This window comes from Actinia tenebrosa, unplaced genomic scaffold, assembly GCF_029948245.1.
Source record: "Actinia tenebrosa isolate PJP-AT-01 unplaced genomic scaffold, QUT_ActTen_1.0 PGA_scaffold15__27_contigs__length_11533743, whole genome shotgun sequence".
Lineage (NCBI taxonomy): Eukaryota > Metazoa > Cnidaria > Anthozoa > Actiniaria > Actiniidae > Actinia > Actinia tenebrosa.
This window is the reverse complement of record NW_028292575.1, coordinates 3,374,489-3,402,397: the sequence shown is the minus strand read 5'-3', so window position 1 is coordinate 3,402,397 and position 27,909 is coordinate 3,374,489. Positions and strand designations below refer to the sequence as shown.

The window sequence follows — 27,909 nt, the reverse complement described above, 5'->3', positions numbered from 1 at the left end:
AAACTTGTTATGATTCTATTGTTTTCTATAGTATCATTAGCGCTATCTTACTTTTAGTTACTTTATGCAAAATGTTACTCCCACGCTTTTAGTGTTTGTACTATATTAGAGTGGTTTTCATTAACCCGCGAAAGAAAGTGCACGTGTACTAATTAGAGCCGGTATAGTCACAAAAAGTCAGATAACAAAAGAGTTAAGGTGAGGTAGTGCATAATACGCAAAAGTGTATTTCGCTGTTTAATGAAAACCACTTTATGTGTGATATTCAAGGTTTAACATAATCCTCAAGTAATATTTTTGTATCCCTCTCCACAGTAATTTTTAAACTTAGAGGTGGGCAGCTAGGGGATTAAATTTCAAAAGAGAAGAGTTGGGCGTTAAGTCGCTTTTAAATTAGTGGAGTTTGATCACATTTGGTTGAAAATTGTTTTTTTGCTTTATGCTACGCTGGATTTCAAAAGCTTTAAAATGTTTGAAATTATGTGTGGTAAAATAAACATTTTATCAAAGAAATAATAATTGCATTAGCAAAAAATGATAGTAATTATATTTTGCCACTTAGTTACAGTCACGTGATTGTCTTTTGCAAAGGGCCCGTTGGAATCTAAATTTAAAACGCTGGAAACATATCAAAACACCAGACAGTATCAAGGTAGATAATTTTGTCACTCTTGGATGACATCTGGCGTGACGCACATGTACAGTGATCGGACTTGTGCAGACAGATACTCAACGTTGACTTCCGTGTCAAACTCCTTAACTTTCAAGGTATCTCGCTTAGTGGCTCATTAGGCAAAATGGAGTTTCATTGTAATCCTGTCCAAATACCAAGAACTTACCTGGTTTTCATATTGGTATTTGCGTTCTTAGTCCACGATGTCGTAGGTAAGTTTATAATTGTACATTATATTTCGTTGTTATATTAAATAAAGGAGAAACGGAGATATTCGGTAAATTGTTACTTCGATCAAGCATCACTGTGGTAAATAAAAACAGTAGTCGTTGTTCAACAATTGTTTAAAATAAATACGAGTAAAAAAACAAAAAATATAGTCCTTTATAAAAGGCTTAGTCTACGTGATCTGTGAAGTCGCATATGGTTTAACGGATTTCAGTTATATTTAAAGCGAGATGTAGAGTTTTAAAGATAGTTAGGGGTAACGATGGCATGTACATAAATTTAGCTGATGTAAATAATAAACTCCTGCTATTGCAAGGTCGATTAAAACATCTTTCAAAAAATATCAACTAGTAAAATATCCTTACAGTTCCTTATGTATTCATGACGATGTATTTCCGTGGGAAGCTATTGTTGGGTTGCAAGCATTCCTAAGAGAGTTGAAAAACAAAAGCATGGCGGCCGTTGTTGTGGCCTTAGTCTGACATTGGATGCTAGTAAGAAATATTTTGTTAAATGATACCAAAGCTCCACCGAAAGGCCACGATGACGTAATGTGCAGAATGTCGAGGAATTGAATGTTTCTACTAAGATACATAAATTACTTACTAAACCCCCTGATAATTATTATTTTTAAAATGTCTTTAATATAGTTATATAAGGTTTGGATTTTTGTTTTCGGATATTAAATGCCAAGGCTACGAGATGGACTTTGTCTCCACTGGTCAATTGCGATTTATTTTCTAACCTTTCTGTATACTTTATACATAGATTAGGGGAAAATTTGTAAGAAGTGAAAGGCTGTGGTAACACCATTGTCCGCAAGACTTCAAGAAACCTAATGAGCTTGAACAACGCGTACTGATAAATAAAAATATTACAAACAGGTGTAATACCGCAAAGCTCTCTCCCTCCGATATTTACACGGCACAACATAAAATTTCAGTTATCGATAAAAAACTGTTTTCTTCAGGACTTATAAACAGGCATCATTAAGATCTTGTCAAGGTCAATTCAAAGGGTGATGTGAAACGCTTATCGCATCGTTAAACTCTTCAGTTAAGGACCCTAGAAAGTGGTGTCTGCAGTTCTTCTAGATGGAGAATATTGTCCTCAATTAGGTCTGTTCAGATATCATACTTAGAGTTAATTTAAATGCAGTGTGGCTTTTTGATGTGAACGGATTCTGGCTACTTCATGCGTTCCACATCAGCAGCCATCTTTAATACAACGACGTCTCATTGAAAATTACAATTGCATCCCAAACAAGACACTTTGTTTTCATCTTCTAGGTTCATGTAAAAAATGTATAAAAAAAACCTCTTATTGTTGAATTTTATCTACTTTTGCTTACATCATGATGTTAAACGGAAAAAAGAAAAAAATATAGAAATTAACAAAATAAATAAGTACAATCAAATTATATCAAATATCACGCTAATACAAATTTGATGTCGCTACAGGTTGTCAGGACAGTCCTGTTGGTATAGCAGACAGTAGTATTATACCAGATGACAGATTTACAGCATCTTCATATTACGATGCAAAATATACTCCAAAGAATGCACGTCTGAATGAAGTAATAGGGAGGGGATGGGGACCAAAGATAACAACCGACCCTAATGACTATCTACAGATAGACTTGGGTCAAGTGTTTGCTATTTGTGCTGTGGCTACACAAGGTGCGAATGGATACTATGAATGGACTACTCAATACAAGATATCAACATCTGTAGATAACAACACGTGGACTATTTACAAAAATGGCAACGCTGATAAGGTAAAAGAAATGACAAAATAGGTAGATAACTTGTATTTAATAATAAGAATAATGTTTTTAAAGTTTCTTTGTTTTTACTATTTTTCTTTTAGTTGTTTACGGGTAATACAGATAAGAATACTGTTGTCAAGAATGTCTTAGATGTTGCTAGTTTTCTTCTAGTTGTTTCCTGGTAATACAGATAGTAATGCTGTTGTCAAGAATGTCTTAGATGTTGCTATTTTTCTTCTAGTTGTTTCCTGGTAATACAGATAGTAATACTGTTGTCCAGAATGTCTTAGATGTTGCTATTTTTCTTCTAGTTGTTTCCTGGTAATACAGATAGTAATACTGTTGTCAAGAATGTCCTAGATTATCCAGTTCTGGTTAGATACATTAAGTTTATACCCACAATGTATAACACTTGGAAGGTACTTCGTGTTGAAACTTATGGTGTTCGCAGAGGTAAGTGGGGGTTAAATACGTTTTAATTCTGATTTGATCCGAGTTTTGCTAACTTATACGATGGTATGAATAAACTTTAACTGACTGAAGTAATTAGTAAATGATAATAGCATTTATAATAATATTGATGATAAGTAAGAAATGGAACAAAAGGTTTAGAGTCTACATTCGACATTATTGCAGGTTTGTTGTACAGCTCTCTACCAGTTGGTATTGGTAGTGGTAAGATACCAGACAGAAATATGACGTCATCATCAGCTTACAACAGCACCACATCACCATCCAAGGCAAGACTAAACTACATAGCAGGGTCATCGTGGTGTGCTGCTACAAGTGACTCTTCTCCATATCTACAGATTAACTTAGGATCGCCTTACATCATTTGTGGTATAGCAACACAGGGTGACCACATGACAGATCAGTGGGTACAGTCTTACAACATGCTCACATCAAATGACGGATCTACTTTTACTAAATACATGGAAAACAGCCAAGTTAAGGTAAACTGCAAGTCAATGTAAGTGCTCCCTTATTAGACAATAGCATATAACGTTATAGCTGTATGTACGACAACCTTGACTAGATCATTTTTGGTGACAGCGAAGAAAACTATTTTGACGGTCCCATATGAAATAGCTTCTGCATTTTTCCGTCTCTTCTAATCCTCATGAACTTTTATCTATATCATATGTTGACTTCAAAGTATTTTTTTCTGAATAGTCTTTTGCTGGTAACCTCGAGTCTGATAATGCAGTCAAAAATCTCTTGTATGATGGTACTGTTAGTCAGTACATACGTGTTGCACCCACAAGTCATTATGGGAGTACAAGCTGCATGAGAACAGAACTCTATGGAACAAAACACGATGGAGGTATTGCTATTCTTTTTTTTAAAACGAGAATATAGTCGTCTTATTCTTTTGCTTCAACTTTCTCCTCTAGCCGGTTGACTTTTCAACTGCAACTGACTCTGACCGGCATTTGATCGGTCGTAAAAAGAATGACTTTTTCTGAGCTCCGAATTCTCCCCATCCCCTGACATGGAAGACATGGAAATAATGATATAACTTTTGAGTTTTGGATAATTTGTGTGTCAAAACTATACTTTTTTTAAAGCCAAAAACGAACACACACCTTAAATGAAGAAAACTTACCTTCCTCATTATCATTCCTGCTTTATAAAGTAAAGTGACATATTTGTCTAAGATATGTCCTACATAGTAATAAGAAATGATCACGCACGCTAATTAACCAATCAAAACGCGCGTTGTATCGTGGCTATATTATAAATTAAAATAAATTCATGTATGTCTGCCAACAACAAAGGAATGAATGATTAACGGGAGATCAGAAGTGTTTTAAGTAATATAAACAGTATGAGTGGCCGTGTTGTATCAGATATACAACCACGAGGCGTAGCCGAGTGATTGTATATCGGATACAACACGGACACGAATACTATATATGACTTATCAAACGTCTAGGTTAGTTCCTTTGTGTTTCACTAAAATTTTCAAAATTAAAGTGAATCTGGCCAAGAAAATCCAACTTAAAGTTTATGCAAATGAACACAATTTTGTATCAGATTTACAACACTCTTCATGGTCGTGATTTCTGTTGTGTTTTCCTCATGAATTATTAATGAGTTTGATAATAATTTAAATTGGAGTTCTATTTAGACGTTAAATCTGACTGCAATTTTATAGTTTTTAAGGTTAATATTTTAATTTTTGACTTTATATTGACAGGTTGCACATCTATGTTAGTTGGCTTGTCGTACTCTAGTATCATACCAGATCACAGGTTTACTGCCAGTTCATATTATGATTACCGTTATAAGCCTAGCTTTGCAAGACTATCAACATCTAGTAAAGCCTGGGGACCAAGAACAACGTCTGTTGGGGAGTGGCTGCAGATAGACCTCGGTTCTGTGGTGTTCGTGTGTGCAGTAGCTACACAAGGTGCTGGGGCTCTTTATAATGAATACGTAACAAGATACAAGATAAAAGTGTCCTTGGATAATGTGAACTGGAATTATTACCAGGGAAATAAGGTAAATACTTAACAATGTACAAGATAGGGGATGCCCTTAGGCAGATTGTTGCACTGGCAAGAATTAACGTATTAATTTACAATTCTTCGCGAAGTTAATAATTATTAGGGAATTATTTACCCAGACGCGAGTCTTCGAACGTTTAACGGCGAGGTAAATATTCCCCGATATTCACTTCGCCTAATGTGAACAAATGTTTTAGTACTTTCAATACAAGTTAATAATTATTAGGGAATTATTTACCCAGACGCGAGTCTTCGAACGTTTAACGGCGAGGTAAATATTCCCCGATATTCACTTCGCCTAATGTGAACAAATGTTTTAGTACTTTCAATACAAGTTAGTTTAATAAACAACGGAGAAAACGTTATATCCCCCCCCCCCCCCCCCCCCAATTTTATTTAACTCGGCATGCGGCACGCATCAACTAACAATCGTTTGCGTGTGCGTATGTATTATAAGTTCACCTGTAGGTGAACATAACAGTATAAGATGAAAACTGTGATCATTGAAAGCGCCAGATTTATTCTATTACCTTGTATAAAAATACTACTATGTATTAACGATGCACTATAGGGGAGATCGTTTATTATATGCAGGAATTTACTGGAAACACAGATCGTTCTTCAATTGTTAAAAACAGACTCAAAAATCCAGTTAAGGCAAAGTTTATTCGATTCTACCCTACAGACTACAGAAGTCATCCAGTAATGAGAGCTGAGATTTATGGGATTCCATCAGGTTAGTTTTTCCCTATTATCAGAGAAAGGAATTGAAACCTCTCCCGAATACTTTAAATTTGAAAGGTGAAAAAGCACAAGCGTGCACTCAAATTGCGTCAACCGTATTTAATTTCTCAGTTTTGTCTTTCATAACATTAATTTTGATGACTTTAATTGCACAATATATAGAGTCGTTTCATGGCAGCCATTTCATAAGGCATAACAATATAACTGAAAAATTCCTAATTTAATAAATGAAATATCTTGTCAAGATAAAAAAGTGCACTGTTACTGTCCTGCAACTTGACTGTAAGTTTTAAAATCCATCTAATCTGAATTGCTTCCAGCGTTATTTTAGAGAGTTTTATTTAACTATTGAGCTATTATCATTTCACTTAGTTTTTGAAACATTCGGTTAAAGCTTGCAGTTCTCCTGTTGGACTTGAGGCACCTGGTATAATTCCAAACAGCCAAATGACGTCCTCATCACTCCTTGACAGTGGCCATACTGCATCACATGGTCGTCTCTATGGCAGCAGCGCATGGTGTAGTAGCACATCATCTAACACTCAGTACATACAGATTAACCTGAGACAATTGATGACAGTAACAGGTATAGCAACACAGGGTGACCACACCATGGACAAGTGGGTGACGACCTACAATATCAGTTACAGTATGGATGGCAATCTGTGGAACACCTATAAAGCTGGAAGCAAAAGTGATAAGGCAGATACTGATATGAAATATTACTTGCATCAGTCATTATATCCGTCAATTAAATTACTACATAGCATCTGAATGCTATTACTTTATTGTCGCAACTGTTTTTTCTTAGTAATCATTAATTTAAATTCCTTAAAATCGGTATTTCAACAGATATTTCAAGGCAATAGTGACAAGGAGAACGTAAGAGTGCAATGGCTGAGTCATCCACTAACAGCCAGGCATGTTCGAGTTACACCACACACATGGAATACTGCTATATGTATGAGACTAGAACTGTATGGATGTGACTATGGTAAGTACAGACATGGAATACTGCTATATGTATGAGAATAGAACTGTATGGATGTGACTATGGTAAGTACAGACATGGAATACTGCTATATGTATGAGAATAGAACTGTATGGATGTGACTACGGTAAGTACAGACATGGAATACCGTTATATGTATGAGAATAGAACTGTATGGATGTGACTATGGTAAGTACAGACATGGAATACTGCTATATGTATGAGGATAGAACTTTATGGATGTGACTATGATAAGTGGATCGTATGTTGAAAACCTTTCTTTACAACTTCTTATAAAATATTATATGTATTTTCAGCTACCAGGCCAGAGATATTAGGTCTGACCAATCAAAACCTGACAGCAGCATCCAATAGCTATGTAGATCTTGTGTGTAGTGTACAAGAACCATTAATACAGTACATCAAATGGTACACTGGTAATACTGACATCACCAGTCAGTCTACTGGTCTGGTGCGTGGTTTTAATGAAGTCAAGCAGTCTACATTGAGAGTGAACTACACGTCTGCTGATGATGTACTCAATACCTACGAGTAAATACACAGTTAAATTGAATTAATTAAGACTAGTTATATATGAAGTATTCTATTTTCTAAATGACTAATCAGCGCAAGGCACTTAAGAAGGCTCTTACATTCAAGACCCCCTTTAATATCTCTACAGTTGTTATGACTCAGTGTGCAGCAAAGCATATGTCTGTAAAGTGATGTATGAGAACACTGAGACTAACGCGGATGGAATAAGAAGTGCAGAAGTGACCGTTAAACTTGGTAAGCTTGTCATTACGTTTGCCACTAGCCATCAATTTTTTTCGAGCCCTGAAACAACCTCTGGGCTGATAAAAGTCATGGCACAGATAACTCACAGATCAAAACCTAAAACAACATCTGGGCTAATCTAAGTTAGAGATCGAACAACTCAAAGATTAAATTATAATTTAGCGAAAATTGGAAAAAAACTGTAGAACTCGGAGAAAAGCTCTTAAATTAAGGAAGATGCTATTTGCCACTGACAGGAAATTAAAGAATAAGTTAAAATTATTTTAACGTAAAATCTACGCAACTAACATTCCGCAACAAATAGCATACACAATTATGTGATGTTTTATCCCATGATTCTTGTTGGTCTCATGTTTGAGCTTTAATTTAAAATTAACACATATTATTATGATAAAGTAAAAAACCTTGTCCTTGCTTTGATTCATTTAGGAATATCGATATAAAAGGAATAAAAAGTACTATTTTTTTATCATTTGGGTAAATAATCACACCCCTCGAGCTCTCCTAGATTAAATTCCTGGAACTGTCCCTCTTGGTTCGGAACAGCTACTATCTAACCTTATATTGACATACTAAGAATGAGTGTTTTCCATTACAGATTACCCAAGTATCCTAGCAGTACCAACAGTCCAAGATATAAAGTCAACCTCAGTAACAGTAAGATGGATCCAACCTGCACTAAAAACATCCCAGGCTAGTGTGACATCATACATGTTACAGTACCAGGAGAATACACATACACAGACAATAAGTGTCCCAGCCCCTGCAACAAGTCACGTGATAACTGGTCTTGCTATCTATACTAGCTACAGTGTTCAGATAAAAGCGATCAGTGGAATTGGTCCTGGACAATGGAGTGCGACCACAAACTTCAGAACAGACTCAGCTAGTAAGTTGAAGGTGTAAGGTGCTATTGCTACTATATGGTATTCCTATACAGTTCCGTTTCTTTCGTTGACCATGCTTAGTATTTTTCTGCTACGATATCTTTATGGTTTAGTAGTGATATAAATGATCACATAAACAGTCTCCAGTGGATATTGTTTTCTTGAAAGATCAGTTCTATACGTTGTTGAAATCAAAAGTGTGGTACTTCTGTCCCCGGAGTTATTCTTTGTGTTGATGGATTTCAGGATGGACTTGTGTTGATAGATACTCAGTCACCCTTGTTTTAGAATAAATGGGATTTAACAGTGGCATTTCTACAGAGTAGCTCTTCATCCACTGTAATTCCAATTGGAATTTAGGAGTTGATTTTTGCGGAGGGAGGAAAGCAAGAGAACCCGGAAAACCCTCGAAGCACAGGAGAGAACTAACAAACAACTCTACTCCGATACGACACCGAGCTCAGCGGGACTCGAACCCGGGTCGCATAGGTGAGAGGCGAGCGCTCTCATCGCTATGCCACCGTTTTTACATCACTCTCGGTCTCTTCGTAGTTATAAAGAGCAACTTAACGAATAATTGTCGTCATATATTTTTTCTTCTTCTTTCAGTACCTGTGGGTTTTCCAAATTCTGTAACAGCTGTGGCTCAAACATCCCAAAGTATACGCGTTACTTGGCAGGTTAGTTTAGGTTGTTTATCTTGGTAAAGTAAAGGTTTTTAATGTTTTTGTGAAAGTTAAGGTTAATCAGAAATGACTTACATCCAATTTCCCTTTATATTTAACAACTATTCGCCGAAGGCAAAGTGAATGTCGGGGAATATTTACCGAGACGCGAATCTTCGAGCGGCGGGGTAAATATTCTCCGATATTCACTGAGGCTGAGGCAAACAATTGTTCTAGTATAGATACACAGGTGATTCTTTCAAAAAAAAGAAGAAAAAAAAGAAAAAAGAAAAAGAGAAAAAAGAAGATAAAAGACATTTTTTCCCGTTAACAGCAACGAAGCGACTGGCCGCCATTTTTGATTATCGCTAGAGGTGATTATCGTGTGATAGTGTGAGTTTCTTGACCAATCAGTGTGCGAGATTTTTAATAATCACCTGTGTATTTTTACTAATTAGCGTTTGCCCTTATTCTATGAATGTACCGTGATAAAAAGAATAACCTCAGATTTATTGAACTCTGAAACAACCTCTGGGCTAAATCATAGAACGGCTAACTCACAGATCGAATCCCGAAAGAGCTTTTGGACTGAATCTGAATTAGGGCACGCCTAACTCACAGATCGAATTGGAATTTTATTTGAATGGAGGGATTGAAACCGGATAACCTGGAGGAAACCTTCTAATCAAAGGGAGACCTACCAACCAATCTCTACCGTATGTGATTATAGTTTGGTTTTAAAGTTACTGGAGACCTTCAGGAGTATGTTTGCGTTAAACTCTCTCTACGTAACGCATTCAACAAAACCCCCTAACACTATATATCGTTTTCAAGTTCATGTGATAGAGATTTCGAAAATAATTTTTATTTCAAAGTGATTTTCTAATTTGAAGCAATGCCGAGTCTTAAACAAAAAGCGGGAACTTTCCGTAGAGGTGAATTAATGGAAATAGCTATAGCGCGTATAGCCAAAAGAACCTCACTATGTGAATAAGCAAAAGATAATCTACAAAAGAGGGTGAGCTAATTTAGGATTTGTTGAGTATTTCGTCTTTTATGCGGTAAAACATTAACCAGCATTGAAATGTTTCGACGTTTCAACTTTAAAATTCAATAACTTTCTTAAGAAGCAAAACATCAAAAATCGCTCACACATTTTTGAAGTTTATCTTTGGCTTATTCACGTAGTGGAATTCTTTTGGCTACACGCGCTAAATCCATGCCCATTATTTCACCTCTACTGAACGTGCCCGATTTATGTTTAAGGCTCCGGCATGGCTTCAAATTATATTTCGCATTCAAATAATATTATTTTCTAAATCTTTATTATATGACCTTTAGAACGATGTATAGCTTGATCGAGTTTTGTTTAAAGTGTTGCGTAGAGAGAGTCTTAAACGAAACATACCCCTGGAGGTCTCCAGTAACCTTAACGTACGGTTCTTTGCTTATCTGTTTTTAAGGCTCCAACGTCTGGAATCAATGGCCTTCTTCGTGGATACAGAGTATTTTGCAGATCAGGAAATGATAGACGTGTAAGTACAGCAACTCCTCAACAAACAAGTCACACGTTCAGTGGTCTGAGAAAGTGGACAGTGTACAACGTCACAGTGGTCATACATAACGATAAGGGGGATGGACCTATCAATAGTTACGTGCTTATTCAAACATTAAAAGATGGTGAGTTCTTTCAGATGAATTTATATTACATTGCTATTTTACGTTCTGAGAATGATATCTCAAAAATCGATTGTTCCCTTACTGCTTTCGTTGTTCAAGAACACACGAAGATTCAAGAAGATTCATTGTTTTAGTTGTATCCATATTTCTTAGTTTCGATAAACAACAGTTTTACGTAAAAAAAAAGGAAATTAAAAACGCATCTGAGTTTTAGTTTCACCAAACCTCTCTTACATAACAAATCAGTCCTTTTCTTTCGGTAAATACCATTGTGTTTTATGACTAAGGACTCATTTGTACAGGCTTAGTTTCGTTTAAAATAAAGACAATATTTAAAATATATATAATTGATAATAAAGTCAACTATAATGTAAAAGATGTGGAAGTTAAATAATAGCAATGTTTTGAAATCCTATGTCGTGGACTTTAAAATATAAAATGGTACTGATCTGTGAATAAGTGGTGATAACTAGTAGAGTACTAACGTGGACTGCGTCGGTGTTTCTGAATAAAACAGTAGGAACTTTTAGATAAATTGGGTCACCGTAAAAAGCTGTGTGAAACTGACGCTTCGGACGTTAACGTTAATCCTTCGTCGGAATAGCTGTGAAAATAGCTGATTTATAAAGGAGGCTTTGTGCATATGAGTTTGTGATCTTAAAAAAAAACAGTGTGAACTTCGTTTTGACAAGAGATAATAGAAAATACTTGGAATCTTTGCTGCGACAAACAATGCATTGCGCGCCTTGATCCAAATCCCCTGCTACTTATTATTGTTTTTAATATTCAACTTACATATCAAATAATAAAGAGCAAAAACAGGAGAATCTAAATAAAACCCTTGTAGCAAGGAAGAGAGCAAATGCATATCAAAAAAACTCAAAACTTACATGTCTATCATCAAACCCTCGACCATAGTTAATGGAGCGAAATGATTAGGAAACTTATTGTCCTAGGCCCGCGCGGGAGCTACGCTATAATGAATAAGCATTTGTAACAATACTGACATTTCGCTCCTTAGTTAATTAATAGGGCAGTGTCAAGAAGAAAAAAATGATAATAATAATAAACGTTTGTAACAATACAGACATTTCGCTCCTTCAACAGTGTAATTAAATCAATGTTATCATTTAAACTTACTCATGAATCGAATCTCTACTTTAAACAGCTCCAGGACAGCCAAACAGTTTCCAAGTCACCGTCCTTAATTCTACTGCTGTTCGGCTGAATTGGGCTTTACCACGTGAAACAAATGGTATCATCAGAGGGTTTAAGTTGCGCTACGAAAAAACTGGTAGCTTTTCAGAGAAGGATTTACCTGGTAATACCACTCTGTCTTATGTAGTGACTGGACTTGACAAGTGTACTCTGTACTCCTTTAAAATGTTGGCCTATACAGTCAAAGATGGTCCTTTTACATCTGTGATCCAGAAAACGACAGCAGAAGAAGGTGTGTGAAAGTGTTCTAACTTTTTGTTTTGATTACGCAAGCTTTTGTAGTGGTATATTACAGACGTCCCATCCAGTCTACATCATCTACATCATCGCCTCAGGAAGACGAGCAATTTGCAGTCGAAACGCTGTAGTCTTTCTACAAACGACCATCATGCATTCATCAGACATAAACAAGAATCATTGCTGGGTTGCCTGTTGCAGCCGAGTCGTAAAATGCGTTTGTTTGTTTTTGTTGTTGTGGTTGTTTTTGTTGTTGTGGTTGTTTTGTTGTTGTTGTTGTGGTGGTGGTTGTTTTTTGTTTTATTTTAACAATACGGCGGCAACCTTGGATTATATTGTTTTAATTAAGTAATGGGATGCCGAGGGGGCAACTATTGGGAAATTTATAGACTGTCCAGCTCTCGGAATGGCTTTTAAATTTCATATGACTTTAAGGTTTTCAATGAGGAGCACGTCTAAGGAGCAATTGAATTTGCCTGTGATTGGAACACTACCTCAAACACCTGACTTCAAATTATTCGATAACGTTACCTCGCAACTCTTGCCCCCTCGGCATCCCATAATTCAAGATGGCCGCCGTATCAGTAAAAAGTTTTATTTCCACGATGAATAAAGTGTTTGGTTCTATTACGGCTGTCTTTGGCAAGCACTAGTGATTAATCTTTTTTTTTTTTTTAAAGATGCATGAATTCATACGTGTTTGGTTCTTAACAATACCAGTCTCCGTTTGTCATTAAAGAAATGCATCGTGTTCTTACAAACGGGTCAGGTGTTTTTGTCGATTGTCAACTTTCAAATACGCGTCGACGGTTGGGGTATACTTTTTTTTCTCTTCATCAGCTCCATCTGCACCTGTCATTCTTAAGGCAAGCATCATTTCACCCAACGGTCTTTCAGTTCCACAAGTAAAACTAACATGGAGTAAACCTGCAGTTTGTGGTGATAACGTTCGCCATTACAAAGTGTCATACAGCCATGATGTAGATTCCACTTTAAAGGTAGAAACTGTTGATAAGAGCCAACTGACGGTAACGATTCCTGTGTGGGGAGGAGTGACGTACGCGTTTCGGGTCAGGGGAGCCTCCAACAAGGAAGGACCAGACACGCCCACAAAAACTGTTGTGATACCAGTTTATGGTGAGTAAATCTTAGATCAGACCTTATTGTAGTACGTACGTTTCACTGATGAGTTACACAATGATGTTTTTTTTCTTCACTTCTACAAATTTATCTTCTTTTCCCAACTTCAGCTCCAAGCGTCTCACCGTCTAACTTAACATTCAGCGACACTAATAAAACAACATTCAGGGTGTCCTGGGACGAGATTCCACGAAGCAAATCTAATGGTCCTGTTAATGCTTATGAAGTTAACCAGACGTTATTGAGAAGACAGAAAGCTAGGCGATCCATCGATGCTGCAGTTAATGTGAAGCTGATGAACTCCTCATGTTGTAGTCTTTATTTATATGATCTACTGGTTTGTGCTGAGTATCTCATATCAATAAAAGGATACACAAAAGCTGGACCGGGACCTGCTAGTGTCGTTATCCTAGAAACCTCTGGTATTTTTTTGTGTTCTGAATATGTTGCAACCGAATTTTTTTTCATTATTACCTATTATTATGAGCCCATTACATATAGTGGTGTGAAATGACAATTATCCCTCCTCCATCTATCCTCATCGTATACAATATTAACCATCTCCATCAAACTTATGACAGCACGTACGAAACCAAACCAAACCAACCACAAGCCCTTCATTTTCTCTATATTGATATTCTCCTCAAGCTTTTCCTTTATCTCTTTCTCTACCTGTCTCAGTTCTTCTATCCTACGACCAAAAACCTATATTGCAATGCATGCTTTCCAACAATTTTACCTCAGTCAGCCGTTTTTGTAGATTGAGTAGTTGTACAAAGTACACATTTCCTATGGATTGCTGTTTTATCATCAGTTCCAGGTCCTCCCGTATATCTTATGGTGCAGACAACAAAGAAAAGAGAAGTTTTGTTAAAATGGCAAAAACCCGAATCAGTAACAGAAGCAATAGAGAGTTATACGGTATGTACGTTGTGAAATGACCACTGGAGCAAAGCTAAGGATAATAAAGACGATTTATTTCTCGAACTTGGAGCTGAGAATGATATTTAAAAAAACGTTCTAATTCTGAATTCTTGTCTCCAGATTCTGAAAAAATTAAAAATATTAGGACTTTCAATGCTATTTGGGATTGACTGTGATAGCCGTTCAGCTGATAAACGCCTTATTTCTTATTAGATTTCATTTGAAGGAAAGAAAGACTATAACAGTAGTTTTGTACACAGCGGTTTACTTTTGGAGGAATCCACAGAGAAAGAGATACCAAACCTATATCCAGGTACTCTTTACACGTTCCAAGTGTCTGCCACCACTGCTTGTGGTAAAGGAGACTACAGTCTATCGTCATCCAGCAATACAAAGGTCGATGGTGAGTGATGTTAGTAGCTCACACTTAAGTTTTAAGACATCAAACGGTACCGTTATTGCAAGTGAAGAGGACTAAAGCGGACGGAATTAGCTTTAAAGTGTACATATTCATTTATTACAGCTCCACCTTCTCCTGTTGTTGGATTTGTTGGTAACATTTCTGCGGAAGTGAACAACATCACAGTTTGGGAAAGTTCTGATATCAATGGACAAATCAAGGCTTACCAAATCATTGTTGTACAAGTGGATAAAACCTCGTCTATCGATGAAATGAAACTAAAAAGCTATGAAGAAGCAGAAAAGGAAGAGCTACACTACTACATAGCAGCAGAAATAAGAACAAAGCATGGCAATAAATTCCCACGAATTTTCAATCTTGGAGATGATAAAGAGTACAATGCATACCAAAATGTCAAAATAAAGGATGGAATGAAATATCATGTGCTGCAAAGAGCTCTGACACAAAACGAAAAAAAGGTAACGCATATTATTATACTTGTGAACTTGCCAAGATGACAACGTAAAGAGCTTTTGAGCTTTAGAGTACTATTGCAATTTATTATTAGACAAATTTTGAAAATTTAAATTTATAAAAGTCACGATTTCATATTTTGTAAAGGCACTTGCAATGTATAGCTTTTCGTATATTGACTGTACTGTCATTTTTTTCTATCTTTTTTTGCTAAAATTTAGGAGTACTTGGCGGGTCGAAGCACTTTGACAGCAAAAGGGAAGATCCCCAATAAGAAAGGTTTGAATTGATTGACTGCATTTTAATTATCTTTTTAATTAATATTTTTAATTAATGCTTTCTAATTTGAATTTTTCCTGAGTGACAAAACTATTTGTTTGATATCCAGTGGATATGAGTCTAACTAGGAAACTAAAATGCCACACATTCCTATAAGAAAAAGTGGGATTTCTAGTTTTGTATTTTCATGTTAGTCGTAAACTTCAATATGATGCAAAATAATAAATAACGCAGAATAACATTAAAAGTGCTGCTTTTTCTTAATGAAATACTTGATCAGTGGAAGATAGACGTCATTGCTGTCATTTTCAGGTTGTAATTTCTTCTTGGCCAAAGTAATTTGCTTGTGCTGCTCATTTTTGTTTTCATCACTACTACAAGCCTTTTTGGTTTTATAAATTTCCGCTGATGTTTTATTAAATATTCATTTCTCTGTACTATATAGACTCGTTTTCAGGACAGCATACGCCGGCTACAGACAAGACATGTGCAGGCAAGTCAGTAATAGCTGAGAAACGCTTTGCCGAAATTATTGACGGTATTAAAAGGTTATATTCGAGCGTTTTTTTTTTTTGGTTTTGGTTTTGTTTTTTTTCAGATTTGTCAGATTCCGTTGCCGTTAGTCTTGCATTCAACGCAGTTTTCTTGCTTTTTATTGTTCTACTTCTAGTGTACATCAAAAAGCTTAGGAAAGAACTTGGTAAGTAAAACTGTTTTTAAAAACGTATATCATTTAGGCTTATCATATCAATACACAAGGCTAAGACACTAAAACTGAACAACACCCTGAATGCTGATATCTGCCATTGAAATCTAATTAATAAATCTATGCATGGTAGACTTTGTACTATGCTAACTCTGAAATATTTATCACTATTTACATTTATCACTTTTAATTTTGTTCCGTCAATTTTAAGTCAATACAATTTGAATGTTCAGTACTACTTTGGTGCGACTTTTAACATTAGAGTGGCATCACTTAACTCGTGAAACTGGTAAATTCACTCCATAATACCTAATAGGTATTATTAAATAAAGGCAATGTCTATTACTAGTGTTTTATTAATTTAACTTATATCTATCTCCCTACGATCCAAGGAGAAAAATTAGCAGCAGATAAAAAAGGAAGAGGGGAAAAGATGAAGAATATAATTCCAAAATTACCCATCACCGACTTTACCCCGCACCTAACAAGGCTCACCCTTAACAACACTTTTGATTGTTTTGCAGAAGAAACGAAGAAAGCACTAGCGGAAAACAGGTGAATTGTTGTTATTACAAATTAATCATGTTTTTAGTGTTAAGCTATGAGTTCATGGACAAGATATATACGATATTGATAATATGGGAATAGAGAATAAACCGGCCAGAAAAGCGGACCATAATATTGGTTGACCTACTGGATCAACGATTGCAACTTTTTCATCAATGAAATATAATTCGTAATCTTTTTTTTTCTTGCTGATTATCCAATCTTGGCTGTAACTAACTATCGTGAATTGTTTTATAGACCAGCAACTGGTTCTACACAAGGTGTTTATGAGGTTAGTCAATTCTAAGAAATAAGCGAAGAAAAAAAAAAGGCAAGCAGGCAAGCAGGCAAGCAGGCAAGCAGGCAAGCAGGCAAGCAGGCAAGCAGGCAAGCAGGCAAGCAGGCAAGCAGGCAAGCAGGCAAGCAGGCAAGCAGGCAAGCAGGCAAGCAGGCAAGCAGGCAATAATTAATGTGTTTTATTCTTACTGCAATAGCAGTCGTGTATTTATTTTTCGCTGGTCAATTTTTGCAGTCTTCATGAGACCTCAGTTTTGAAGTGACGCTATTTTTACGACAGTATTGCGGATCAGTTTGCACCACCTGGACAACCTCTATGTGTTGCACCATGATCGACCTTTCCTCTAGAGTTGAAAGAAAACAAAGGCTTACAAATGTAGTTTTAATTTCCTTTGTATAATTGAACAGAACACAAATACAATTGACGCAGAGGAAGGACTGCCAATGGCCCCTATACCTGCCCATGCAGGCTCCACATACGAGCAGATAGACTTACATAGTGCAGTAGATCCATCAGAGGTACAAACTAAAGTTGCTGGTCCACAAACCATACCATCTGATAAAAGCGTTGGCTACTATGAACCAATTAATGAATTAAAAAACCGATCCAAGTCGAAACCCAAACCTAAACCTAAGCAACAGATATATGAAACTGTACAGCCAAAAACACAAGCACCGAACCCAAAGCAACTGCAAAATACCACAGGTTCATCGTCGCAGTCTACATATCAGTCACTAACGCAGGAAAACCGTCATAAACCGGTGTACCAAAGTCTTCATACTTATGGGAACACTAAAATAAATAATGATGGGTCCGAACCCAGAACTCAATACTTGAATCAATCACAAGCTTAATTATTAATTTGTGACACAGATGATGCTGTAGGCTGCAAAGAGCAAATGAGACCTAGATGAGCCAATAAAGCGGCGATAATGAGTTTGCAATTCGAAAAAAAGACGATATTCGGCCGACTAAACCGGTTTACGGAAAGTTAATTATATAACTGTAAGATAATCCACGCTGTACGATATGCAAATAATCTATAATGAGCATGGAGATGTGCATCTACATAGATGGCCTAAGAAGTGGCGATAATTAGTGCGCATGTCGATAAAAATGAGTTACTTTTACATTTTTAAATATGCAAATCAAAACCAATAACATTAGCTTCGGAATTCTATTATTCTAGGAATGAAGGTGAATATCTTGCATCCTTTTTAAACCAAGAAGATAAAAAAAAAAAAAAAAAAAAAAAAAAAACACGGAAAAAAACACGGAAAAAAAAAAGAAGAGAAAAAGCTAAATTCCAATTCGATCCCTGTCCTGTAGCTGACTTACAAAGAAGAACAGCCCAAATGTGGTTTCGATCAGGACTAGAGGGGTTTCAGGAAATCGATTGATTTGGAGATTTCAACATCTTCGTGGTATTAGTTTTTAATGATATCTTATGGTTCTATTTACTTTATGTTAGGTGTGCATAAGAGCTGTTATTTCTTAGTAGTTAGCGTTTAATAATAGTACTTCTTAATGCAGTCGTCTATAAAAAAATTGTAAATGAAAAGCTAATATTTTTATCATATAGAATTAAAATTTCTCATATCGGATTCCATTCAAAAGTATATACTATTATTATATACCAAGTGTCAAAGTTCAATTTTCCTCAATTTCTATTGGTCGAGAGTGTTTCACGTGAACGTGAAGAAATTCGACTGTTTCCTGGCGACCATTCTAAGAGGGGAATATTATGCTATGGACCGGGAATAACAAAACCGGATGTCACATGATTGAAAAAATATATAAACCGGAAACCAGAAAGCAACACATTTGAGCGCGGGTTTGCAAAATTCATTCACACGTTTTCTTTTACGAAACATCAGATTAAACATGGAATCTTCGCGAATTTCTTGTTCTCTTTGACACTTGGTATGATAACAAAGCACTTATTTACAAGGACCTCGGGAAAGCAGTATGTTTTGTGGTCCCTCGACCGCTGATGTTTCCCTCGGCTCCGCCTCGTGAAACATCAGCGGTCTCGGGACCACAAATCACACTGTTTCCCTCGGTCCCAGTAAATAAGTGTTAAATATGCAAAGTATCTTTATTAAGATCAAAAGACTACTTACTAGACGTATTTTCGATGACTGGTACTTCTTATCATTGAATATATGTTCCTGACGGTGCTTATATGACATGACATTAGTAATACTTTCACCAATAATAGTTCAGTGACAGTCACATGGTTGTGTAACAATAAACTTCGAGTTACAAAGTAGCAGTTTAAATTAATCTAAAGCTTTCACTCGGGCCAGTGTCGGGCAAGGGCTTTCATGGGTTTCTTGTGGTTAGATATCGGTTTACGGCTACATGAGACTATTGGGTATTGCTCTTATTGTGTCGCATTTGGTGTTTCGATGTAACGCACTGGCGTTACCAACAGTTATTAGAGTGGTTTTCATAAACCCGTGAAATACACCTTAGTTTTGATTTATTATTTTACTGCTTAAAAGCACTACCTCACGATAAATCTTGTGTTTTCTATTGTCTCTTTGTGACTATTAGACTCTAATTAGTACACTTCGTTTTACGGATTAATGAAAACCCCTCTAACGTGAATTCGATTAATCGTTAACGATTACAGTTCAGTCCAAATAGACCTTTTGCATATAAGACAGGTGTCCCGTGTCCCGAAATGTCTCACTTATACCCGAGCATTGTTATTCAGGCACGCGGAAATGAGTATATTCCTCTTACTAGCGGTTTTCATGTCGGCTCTAATGTTCCATTTCTGCCATAATTTTGCTTCAGTTTATACCCACGCTGAAAAATGTGTTTTGTATTTCGTGTTTCATTTATCAGAAACAATCATTAAAAACAATATGGACTACTTCGACGATACTGCGGCCATTGTGTTAAGGGGCACTAATAAAAAACTTAGCTTGTTTTACAGTTATGGAGTCGATTAGCATTCAATAGATCTTTAAAGGGCCACTTGGACGAAAATCGTTCCAAAATTAAAACTCTTTCATTCGAGCTGGAACTTTGCTGAAATAATCTTGAACACATTAAGAACCTCTCACTGAAATATCTTTCTAATATTCGAAAGGGAAGGGCCAAAATTTTACGATTTATTTTCGTCCGCCATTAATTTCTTTGTGTCACGGCCAACGAGTCATTATGTACAGCAGTTTTACGCTGTGACGTCATTTACTCAACACCGTCATGTTAGCGTCGTTTTGACTATACATTTCTTGTTAGATTACCTGAAGTTTACTTGATGTTTTAAACGCGTTATCGTGAAAAGAATCTCTAAACAGACTTTTTTTAAACCTTTGATACCTCTTCAAATATGATGGAAACTCCTTTGGACGCTCGCTTTGTCAATCCTGAAGAGTTAGAACCATAAGTTATAATGTATGAAGATGAAGCCGAACTAGAAGAAGAAGCAATGCTTGGGAAGAGGTTTTCATAAAAATTCCTTACGTTCATTTCATTATTTGTATTTGCTACCTACTGTCCATGATATAAAGATCTTAAATTTGAAGTTTCAATGTAATCTAATAGTGATTGATGTTATGAAAACAACCGATTGCCTTTTGAATTCTGCGTTGTGATATAAAGATTTGTGACAATATACTTAGATCTACGTGCCGAATAATTTAGAATGTGAGCTCGTAATTCTCCTAGCTGATTTACTACAGAACGGTTATTATTTGCTTCAAAATGTTTATTATGCATTGAATAGGTACAAACATACGATTATCTAATATCATCTTTGTAATAGAACATGTCAAAGGTTTCTTATTTATTACTCGCGCGACAGCGGCGTCTGTCACTCAGCTCGTAGATTTTTTCTTTAATTGTGTCGGATGTCTCGCGGACACAAATTGTGGGGTTGCTGTTTACCCTCGTATGTATATATGCCTTGAAAAATTGTTATCCTTAAAATGATTCGAATAAATCCCGAATATCTCAGTCACTTCGCGCGATGGAAACGCTAGAATCTCGTCCATGCGTCCTACTTTGTTGTGATTCTTGGTGTGCCGAGATGTATTGAAATTTTCGAATTATGATCGTCAGTATTATTGAAACTGAAAAATTTCAGCGCCTAGACATTATTTGGTCATATAGTAGTTAGGAAACCGAATGAAACATTACATATTTTCTGAATAAACCAAATAAACCGAGTTTTACGAACATGGCACATACATTACCCACCAATGTTTTGGTTTGGGTTGAGTAAATGACGTCATAAGTACTCGTGCCAGTCTTCTTGAGTCGAATTCTGTGATTCAAAGAAATTAATGGCGGACGAAAATAAATCGTAAAATTTTGGCCCTTTCCTTTCGAATATCAAAAAGATATTCCAGTGGGTGGTTCTTACTGTATTCTAGATTATTTCAGCAAAGTTCCAGCTCGAATGAAAGAGTTTTAATTTTGGAGCGATTTTCGTCCAAGTGGCCCTTTAACGAACACGAAATGGTTTCAAGTCGAGGCTGGCCTTGATAAAGAAAAGAATCAAGGACCGCCTCCATTTCAAGCGAATTGGGGAAAGGTTTATTCATCGCGAGAGACGTTTTTGGGATATGAATTTGCAAGATGAATGTGAAATGATACCAAAATACCATTTACAACCTGCGCTTTTGCGATAAGGCGATCATCTTCAATTGCAATGCATTATGGGGTGTTCAGGGGCAAAGCAAAACAAAAATGTCGGATGCCTGTTATAAAGAAAGTTTTGTGTATTTTGTAAGTGCCTCCAATTCATTGTTGTTAATTTGTCTCTTCATTTACCATTAATTTGTGTTGAATGGAATGCTAATGGTCGCCAATACTATAGAAAATCTTATGGTATTTATATTGTTATTTACATTTTATCTAGCTCGAGCTCATTTGTAAAAATCCTTACGAAAAGTTTTACGGATATGATGGAAATACTCTACTAGATCTTTGTTTTAAACATTGATGTCTTCGTAACAAAATATCAAAATTTCTTTTGCTTTTAATTTTTCTTATGCAATACATGCACGATTTCAGCTTCCTTTATGGTCCAGTTTCATTTAAATTATACTCGACTAAGTGTCTTTTATACGCCAACTATATCTATAAAATATCGTTCGAAAAGAAATCTTAAAAATAGAAAAACGAAAAAACAAATGAAACATGTATAAAGGTATCAGTAGACCTTTATCAATAGACCAGTGGTTTCAATAAAAAGACTAGTCGTGAAACCAGCCTAAGCATGTAGATGACCAGGAGTTTAAGCTACCAAATGGAATAATATTCCAAAATTTTACCGAGAGGAAATAGAAACTAGTAAGGTCTACTGATACCTTATTCAGAATCTGAAAGATTTTGCCACTTGGCGACAGCTTTCTTATGGGCGTCGCGCCTGATTTGACGCTGTCCATCATGCCTGGAAGCATGTCCAGGACGCTATCAATCTTCGACTTTTTGGTGTCCTTCTTGTACTGGAAAGTTTGAGTGACCACAGTCACCATTGTTATTTATTTATCAAAGATATGCCACCATCGTTTCCTTTTTTTCTTTGGTCAAATTCCAGTGATTGTTCTGACATTATACTAAATTCTGAATTATAAACAATACCCGGTTTTTTCCTTTGAAATTTTTAGCATGGCTTCAGTGTTTCATAACAATGCTTGTCGTTCAGGTTTTTGGCCGTGATGAATATCCACTTGACGTCCTGGATTGTATGGGTGTCTTTTGTTCCAAAATGAACGGTGGCAGAGATTATTACAGTGTCCTTATAAACTCGCCACGAATACTGAATTTTGGTATCTAACCGGGGAAACTATAGAAACATTTGAAGAAATCGTGATAAGGATAAGAATACCGATACTGAACTTACAACGTCGTAATGCTGCTGCTCGAGTGCGAATTCAACGCCTTACTATACGAAATAGAAGACGAAGATTTCTAATGAATTAACATTATTGAAACTTTCGTTGTGACAAGGAATAAAAACGAATCCAATCAATCAGTCGCCAACTCATCACTATTCTTCCTCCATTCATTCGTCCATTAAAACAAAACAAAAGAAGAATATTCCCTCCCACCTCACCCAATTAAAAGAACCGTTAATTTGCATAGTAAGATTTCTCATCAACAATGGCATGTATTCATAGGGTGATAATGATGCTTTTAGAACCCTCATTATCTTATCACGGTGCTTGATAAGTGGGACGTCTTGGTACAACGGACACGTGTCTTATATGCAAAAGGTCTAATAGCCCACCTCCGAGATATGCTTCGATTGTCACGCACAAAGGTTTCAGTATGAGGCCACGTGCTAAATTAAATTTATTTTTACCGCCTGTCACGAATGACTGAGCATTTAGCACGTAGCCTCATACTGAAACCTTTGTGCGTGACAAGCGAAGCATATCTCGGAAGTGGGCTATTACAGCAACCGATCTCAAACCACAGGAAACCCATAATTATCAAAGTTATTTCAAATTAATCATTCATCCAGGCTCCAAAGGTCGGGGCATGTTATATAGAAGCTCTATAGTATATCTAGAGTTCCACAGCAAGAACGATTAGTTATGCAAGTAGTAAGGTCAATTTCTTTGCTGCTATTAGATTTTAAGTTTTGTTTGACGCATACTGATCGGCTTAGTACTGAAGGTTAAACTTCCTTCAACTTCCGTTTCAAGCTCCTTCACTTTCGAAGAGGCTCGTTTGATGGCGCAAGAAAACAAGATGGTTTTTCATGATAATCATACCAAAATACCAAAGATTTATTATCTGTCTCTCATGCTTTTCGCTATCGCAGTCCACGATGTGATCGGTAAGTTGTACTTGATAAGCATTGTCAGAGTCTGAGAGGAAAGGTAAACATTTGGAAAATCTGATTATTACTTTGATCAATTATTGTCAGCAGTAAATGATTGATCTGTAAGACATTTGCTATTAACAAAAAGTATAATCCTTTTAGGCTAAGTATATATGCTTTTTCAGTTTTGATCTGTGCAGTTGTACATTAGTGAATGACATTAAAGCGGAAAATAGAGCTCAAAAGAACACTGCGGTACACACAAATCCAAATGGTGTAACTTTTTGTCATTCAGACAAAGCTAGCTTGATCAAAAGTCTTGAGAAAAGAAATAATTTCTTTATGTTTCGTAGCTGGATGATGTAATTGTGGATAATATCATCTATATTTATAGTCACAATTATTCACCGAAGGCGAAGTGATTATCGGTGGTATATTTACCGAGCAGCGAGTCTTCGAGCGGCGAGATCAGATATAACCATAATCATTATACAAAAAAAATTGGTATTACTTTCGAAGTGAAAAACTTTGGAAAACCTCATATTCGCCGCTGGAGCGGTGATTATCGTCTCAGAATCACCTGTCGCTCAACCAATCACAGCTCGAAAAACTATACATTAAAACCTAAAATGATAGTAAAAGCGTTTAATTTGCCCCTGACGAGTGAAGGGATAATTCTATGACTGTCTCATTTACGGAATTTGAGAGTGAGTATCAAGCCTTGCCATTCATTCTAATTCTTTTTTTATATAAGACAAACGCAACAAACAATCAAACGATCAATTACTGAAAGAGAGAAAGGTGAGAGAGAGGATAACCTTTTGGGAATGCGAGTGGAATAACGATGTGGAGAGCAAGTCCGTAGTGGTAATAGATACCTATATAAATATATAACCTTTATTTCAACAGCGAGTCTCATCATACAATGTGCTCTTCTAGGAAGCCGTAATAGCTTATGAATTTAAAAAGTGAAAACGTAAACCTAATATTTTATACATATTATATTCTATTGACAAATTTCCTATAATTAGGTGCTCACCTCTGATATTCATTTAGCTTATCCCAGAGTTAACCCCCATCCTGTAGGGAATGCTTTTTTTCGAGGATCCAGTATTTATTTAGTCGGCTTTGTACGACAAGCGCCTATTTTGAGAACTACGTAAGTTGGGGGTATGAGCTTCGCGTGTATAATGAAAAAGCTCAGGAAGATAGCTTGGAGTATGGCTATTTAAGCTTTTAAACATGAGACTGGCCAATAAAATTGACGTTTGCCCCTTTGATTAACGTCTTTCCAGCCAACTTGCTGGGATATCTACAGATCTGACTTCAAAACTTGATCCAGTTATAATTCTAGCGACCCTGTTTTAAATGTTTTTTGTTTATAGTTTTAGTGAGCTAGCATATATCAAGTGCAACTGAGCAAGTGCAGTACAATAAATCCAACTATCTTAAAATAATTTTCTTTTGTTATAAATTCGGTACGTATATTAAAAAAAGAAAAAGTGAAAGAAAAAATCGTGTAACCCTTTTAGTGAACTATTAAAAATGCCTAAGTTTTGTTTCTTTACATTGAACTAAAGGACGAATAGCCCTTTTTTCTCATTCGGTAAATACTCCTGTGTTTTATGACTACTGACTCGTCTGCATAGGCTTAGCCTCGCTTAAGAGCAAATCATTTGCAAATTCGACTGTAATGTAAAGAATGTGCAAGCTTGAACAAAATCAATGGTTTGAATTCCCATGGACTCTTAATGGTGTCTGTAAATAGCTGACTTATAAACGAGGCTACGGGCCGAGGCTGATAATGAGCCTGCGATCCCAACAAACAGTGGTATTCATCGAAATTGAGACTGGTTTATTGGAATAAAAATGGTTGATTGTTAAAAAGAGAAAAAGAAAAGAAAAAGAAAGAAAAGAAAGCACAGAACAATGAAACAATGACAAAATACGTCGGTTCCATATTTCTCGTAGGGGAAAATTTATCAATTTTTCAAGATGCTCGCTTGATGTCGCACAAAATGTCTTCTATAGCGATATAATTATATGGTTGAATGGAATAGAGAGAGACAGACAGAGACAGACAGAGACAGATAGAGACAGACAGACAGAGAGACAGAGATAGACAGACAGACAGACAGAGGGATAAAAGAATGAGTTTAATTGAATAAGTAATACGTTATGCTGCAAACATCAATATATGATGTTACAATTCAATACAGGTTGTCAGAACAGTCCTGTTGGTATAGCAGACAGAAGTATTATACCAGATGACAGATTTACAGCCTCTTCATATTACAATGCAAGATATACCCCAAAGAATGCTCGTCTGAATGGAGCCAAAGGATGGGCACCAAAAACAACAACCGACCCTAATGACTATTTACAGATAGACTTGGGTGAAGTGTTTGTTATCTGTGCTGTGTCTACCCAGGGCTATGAATGGACTACTAATGAATGGACTACAGAATACAAGATATCTACATCTGTAAATAATGTCAATTGGAGTATTTACAAAAGTGGTTACACAAACGGTAACGTAGATAAGGTAAGGATTTCTTAGAACTTGCCATTTTTCTTCCAGGTGTTTCCTGGTAATACAGATAGTTATACTGTTGTCAGAAAGTCTTATATTTTGCCATTCTACTTTAGTTGTTTCGTGGTATACAGATAAAACTACTGTCTTCAAGAATGTCCTAGATTATCCAGTTCTGGTCAGATACATTAGGTTTATACCCACAACGTTTAACAGTTGGAAGGCCCTACGTGTTGAAGCTTATGGTATAAAAAAACGTAAGTACATTTAATGAATATAAAACGCGACCGCATGTCTCTGTACTATGATATAATCACGCTGGAGCTGCAGAGCACGAGAGAAGCAAGGGTTAGGAATTACGGAGGCATAGTCGAGTGCTTTACTTGATTTTTCATTGCTCCACAGCTGCAGACCCTTGCATCAAATTACAGAAAAATATGCATCCGTTTTATATTGCTTTATATAAAAAATGAAACTGTTTTAAGTGACCTTGTCTTTGTCCTCTGACATATATAAAAAACCAGGGCGCTAATTAGGTAATTATAAGCGCCCTGATAAAAGCTGTATGCAGCCAATCAGCGCGCGCGATATATCGAAAATGTCTTTTGGTGTGATTGTTATTTCTGCATGATGCGATTCTCATTCATAAGGAACTTGTTTTTACATCATTTCTTTTATCTCGTAAACTTATATACCTAAAAAGTCGTTGGTCGAGATCTGAAATCTGTAATCGAAAGACTGATAGCACGCTGAAAATTGTGATAAATTCATACCTTGTTTGTCCCGTATTTTATTTTCCTTTAGCTTGTATTATGATAATCGCCTTTTTTTTTTTTCTATAACGAGAACCAGACAATTGAATTCCGATTGGAATTCTTCGAATGTTCTTCTAATTGTGATACATTCAGAGCATTAGTTTTCACGTAGTTTAGTTTCCTTTTAGCTTGTATTATGACTAAGCCTGTTTTTTTTCTATAACGATACAGATCAATTGACTTTTTCCGATTGGAAATTCTTTTCTAGGAAAATTAATCGTTGGTTTATATCTTTTATAATTCCAATTTATTGAATTGAAAAGAGAAAACCGGCTGCTAGTATATACCTCCATTTATGATGATCCCCATCACTTACAGTTGATCATGACAGTCCCGTTGGTATAGCAGACATAATATTATACGCAATGACAGTACAAGTCATCTTCACAGTATGACCATAGAATGTTCTATAATGCCCTCTGAATGGGACACAGGATGGGCAACCAAAGACAAAATCGACGAACCTGATGACTATCTACATATCGACTTGGTCAGTTGTTTGAATTATGTGCTTTGGCTACCAGGGCAGCGGTAAACATGAAATAATGAATGGACACAGAAACAAGTTATTACATCCGCTAGATAAGTCAATTGGACTAATA

The 27,909-nt window shown here is 36.2% G+C and overlaps 2 protein-coding genes across 2 annotated transcripts; both read left to right on the top strand.

Moving 5' to 3' along the window:
- Positions 1–772: 772 nt before the first annotated feature.
- Positions 773–19,438, top strand: LOC116292618 (uncharacterized). The gene is made up of 26 exons (XM_089030646.1): positions 773–885; positions 2,362–2,678; positions 2,981–3,122; positions 3,306–3,622; positions 3,843–3,993; positions 4,870–5,174; positions 5,774–5,915; positions 6,318–6,680; positions 6,711–6,917; positions 7,232–7,466; positions 7,597–7,703; positions 8,311–8,601; positions 9,209–9,279; positions 10,728–10,944; positions 12,113–12,394; positions 13,240–13,536; positions 13,650–13,961; positions 14,354–14,460; positions 14,677–14,866; positions 14,987–15,342; positions 15,559–15,616; positions 16,062–16,109; positions 16,215–16,316; positions 16,847–16,877; positions 17,127–17,160; positions 17,574–19,438. Exons 1-26 carry the CDS (start codon positions 798–800, stop codon positions 18,018–18,020), a joined length of 5,217 nt encoding a protein of 1,738 aa, XP_088886772.1. The 5' UTR covers positions 773–797; the 3' UTR covers positions 18,021–19,438.
- Positions 19,439–23,576: 4,138 nt separating this feature from the next.
- LOC116291755 (neuropilin-2-like) lies at positions 23,577–26,745 on the top strand. The gene is made up of 3 exons (XM_089030418.1): positions 23,577–23,974; positions 26,179–26,504; positions 26,609–26,745. The coding sequence occupies exons 1-3, from the start codon at positions 23,869–23,871 to the stop codon at positions 26,654–26,656; spliced, it is 480 nt and encodes a 159-aa protein (XP_088886544.1). The 5' UTR covers positions 23,577–23,868; the 3' UTR covers positions 26,657–26,745.
- The last annotated feature ends 1,164 nt before the right edge of the window (positions 26,746–27,909 follow it).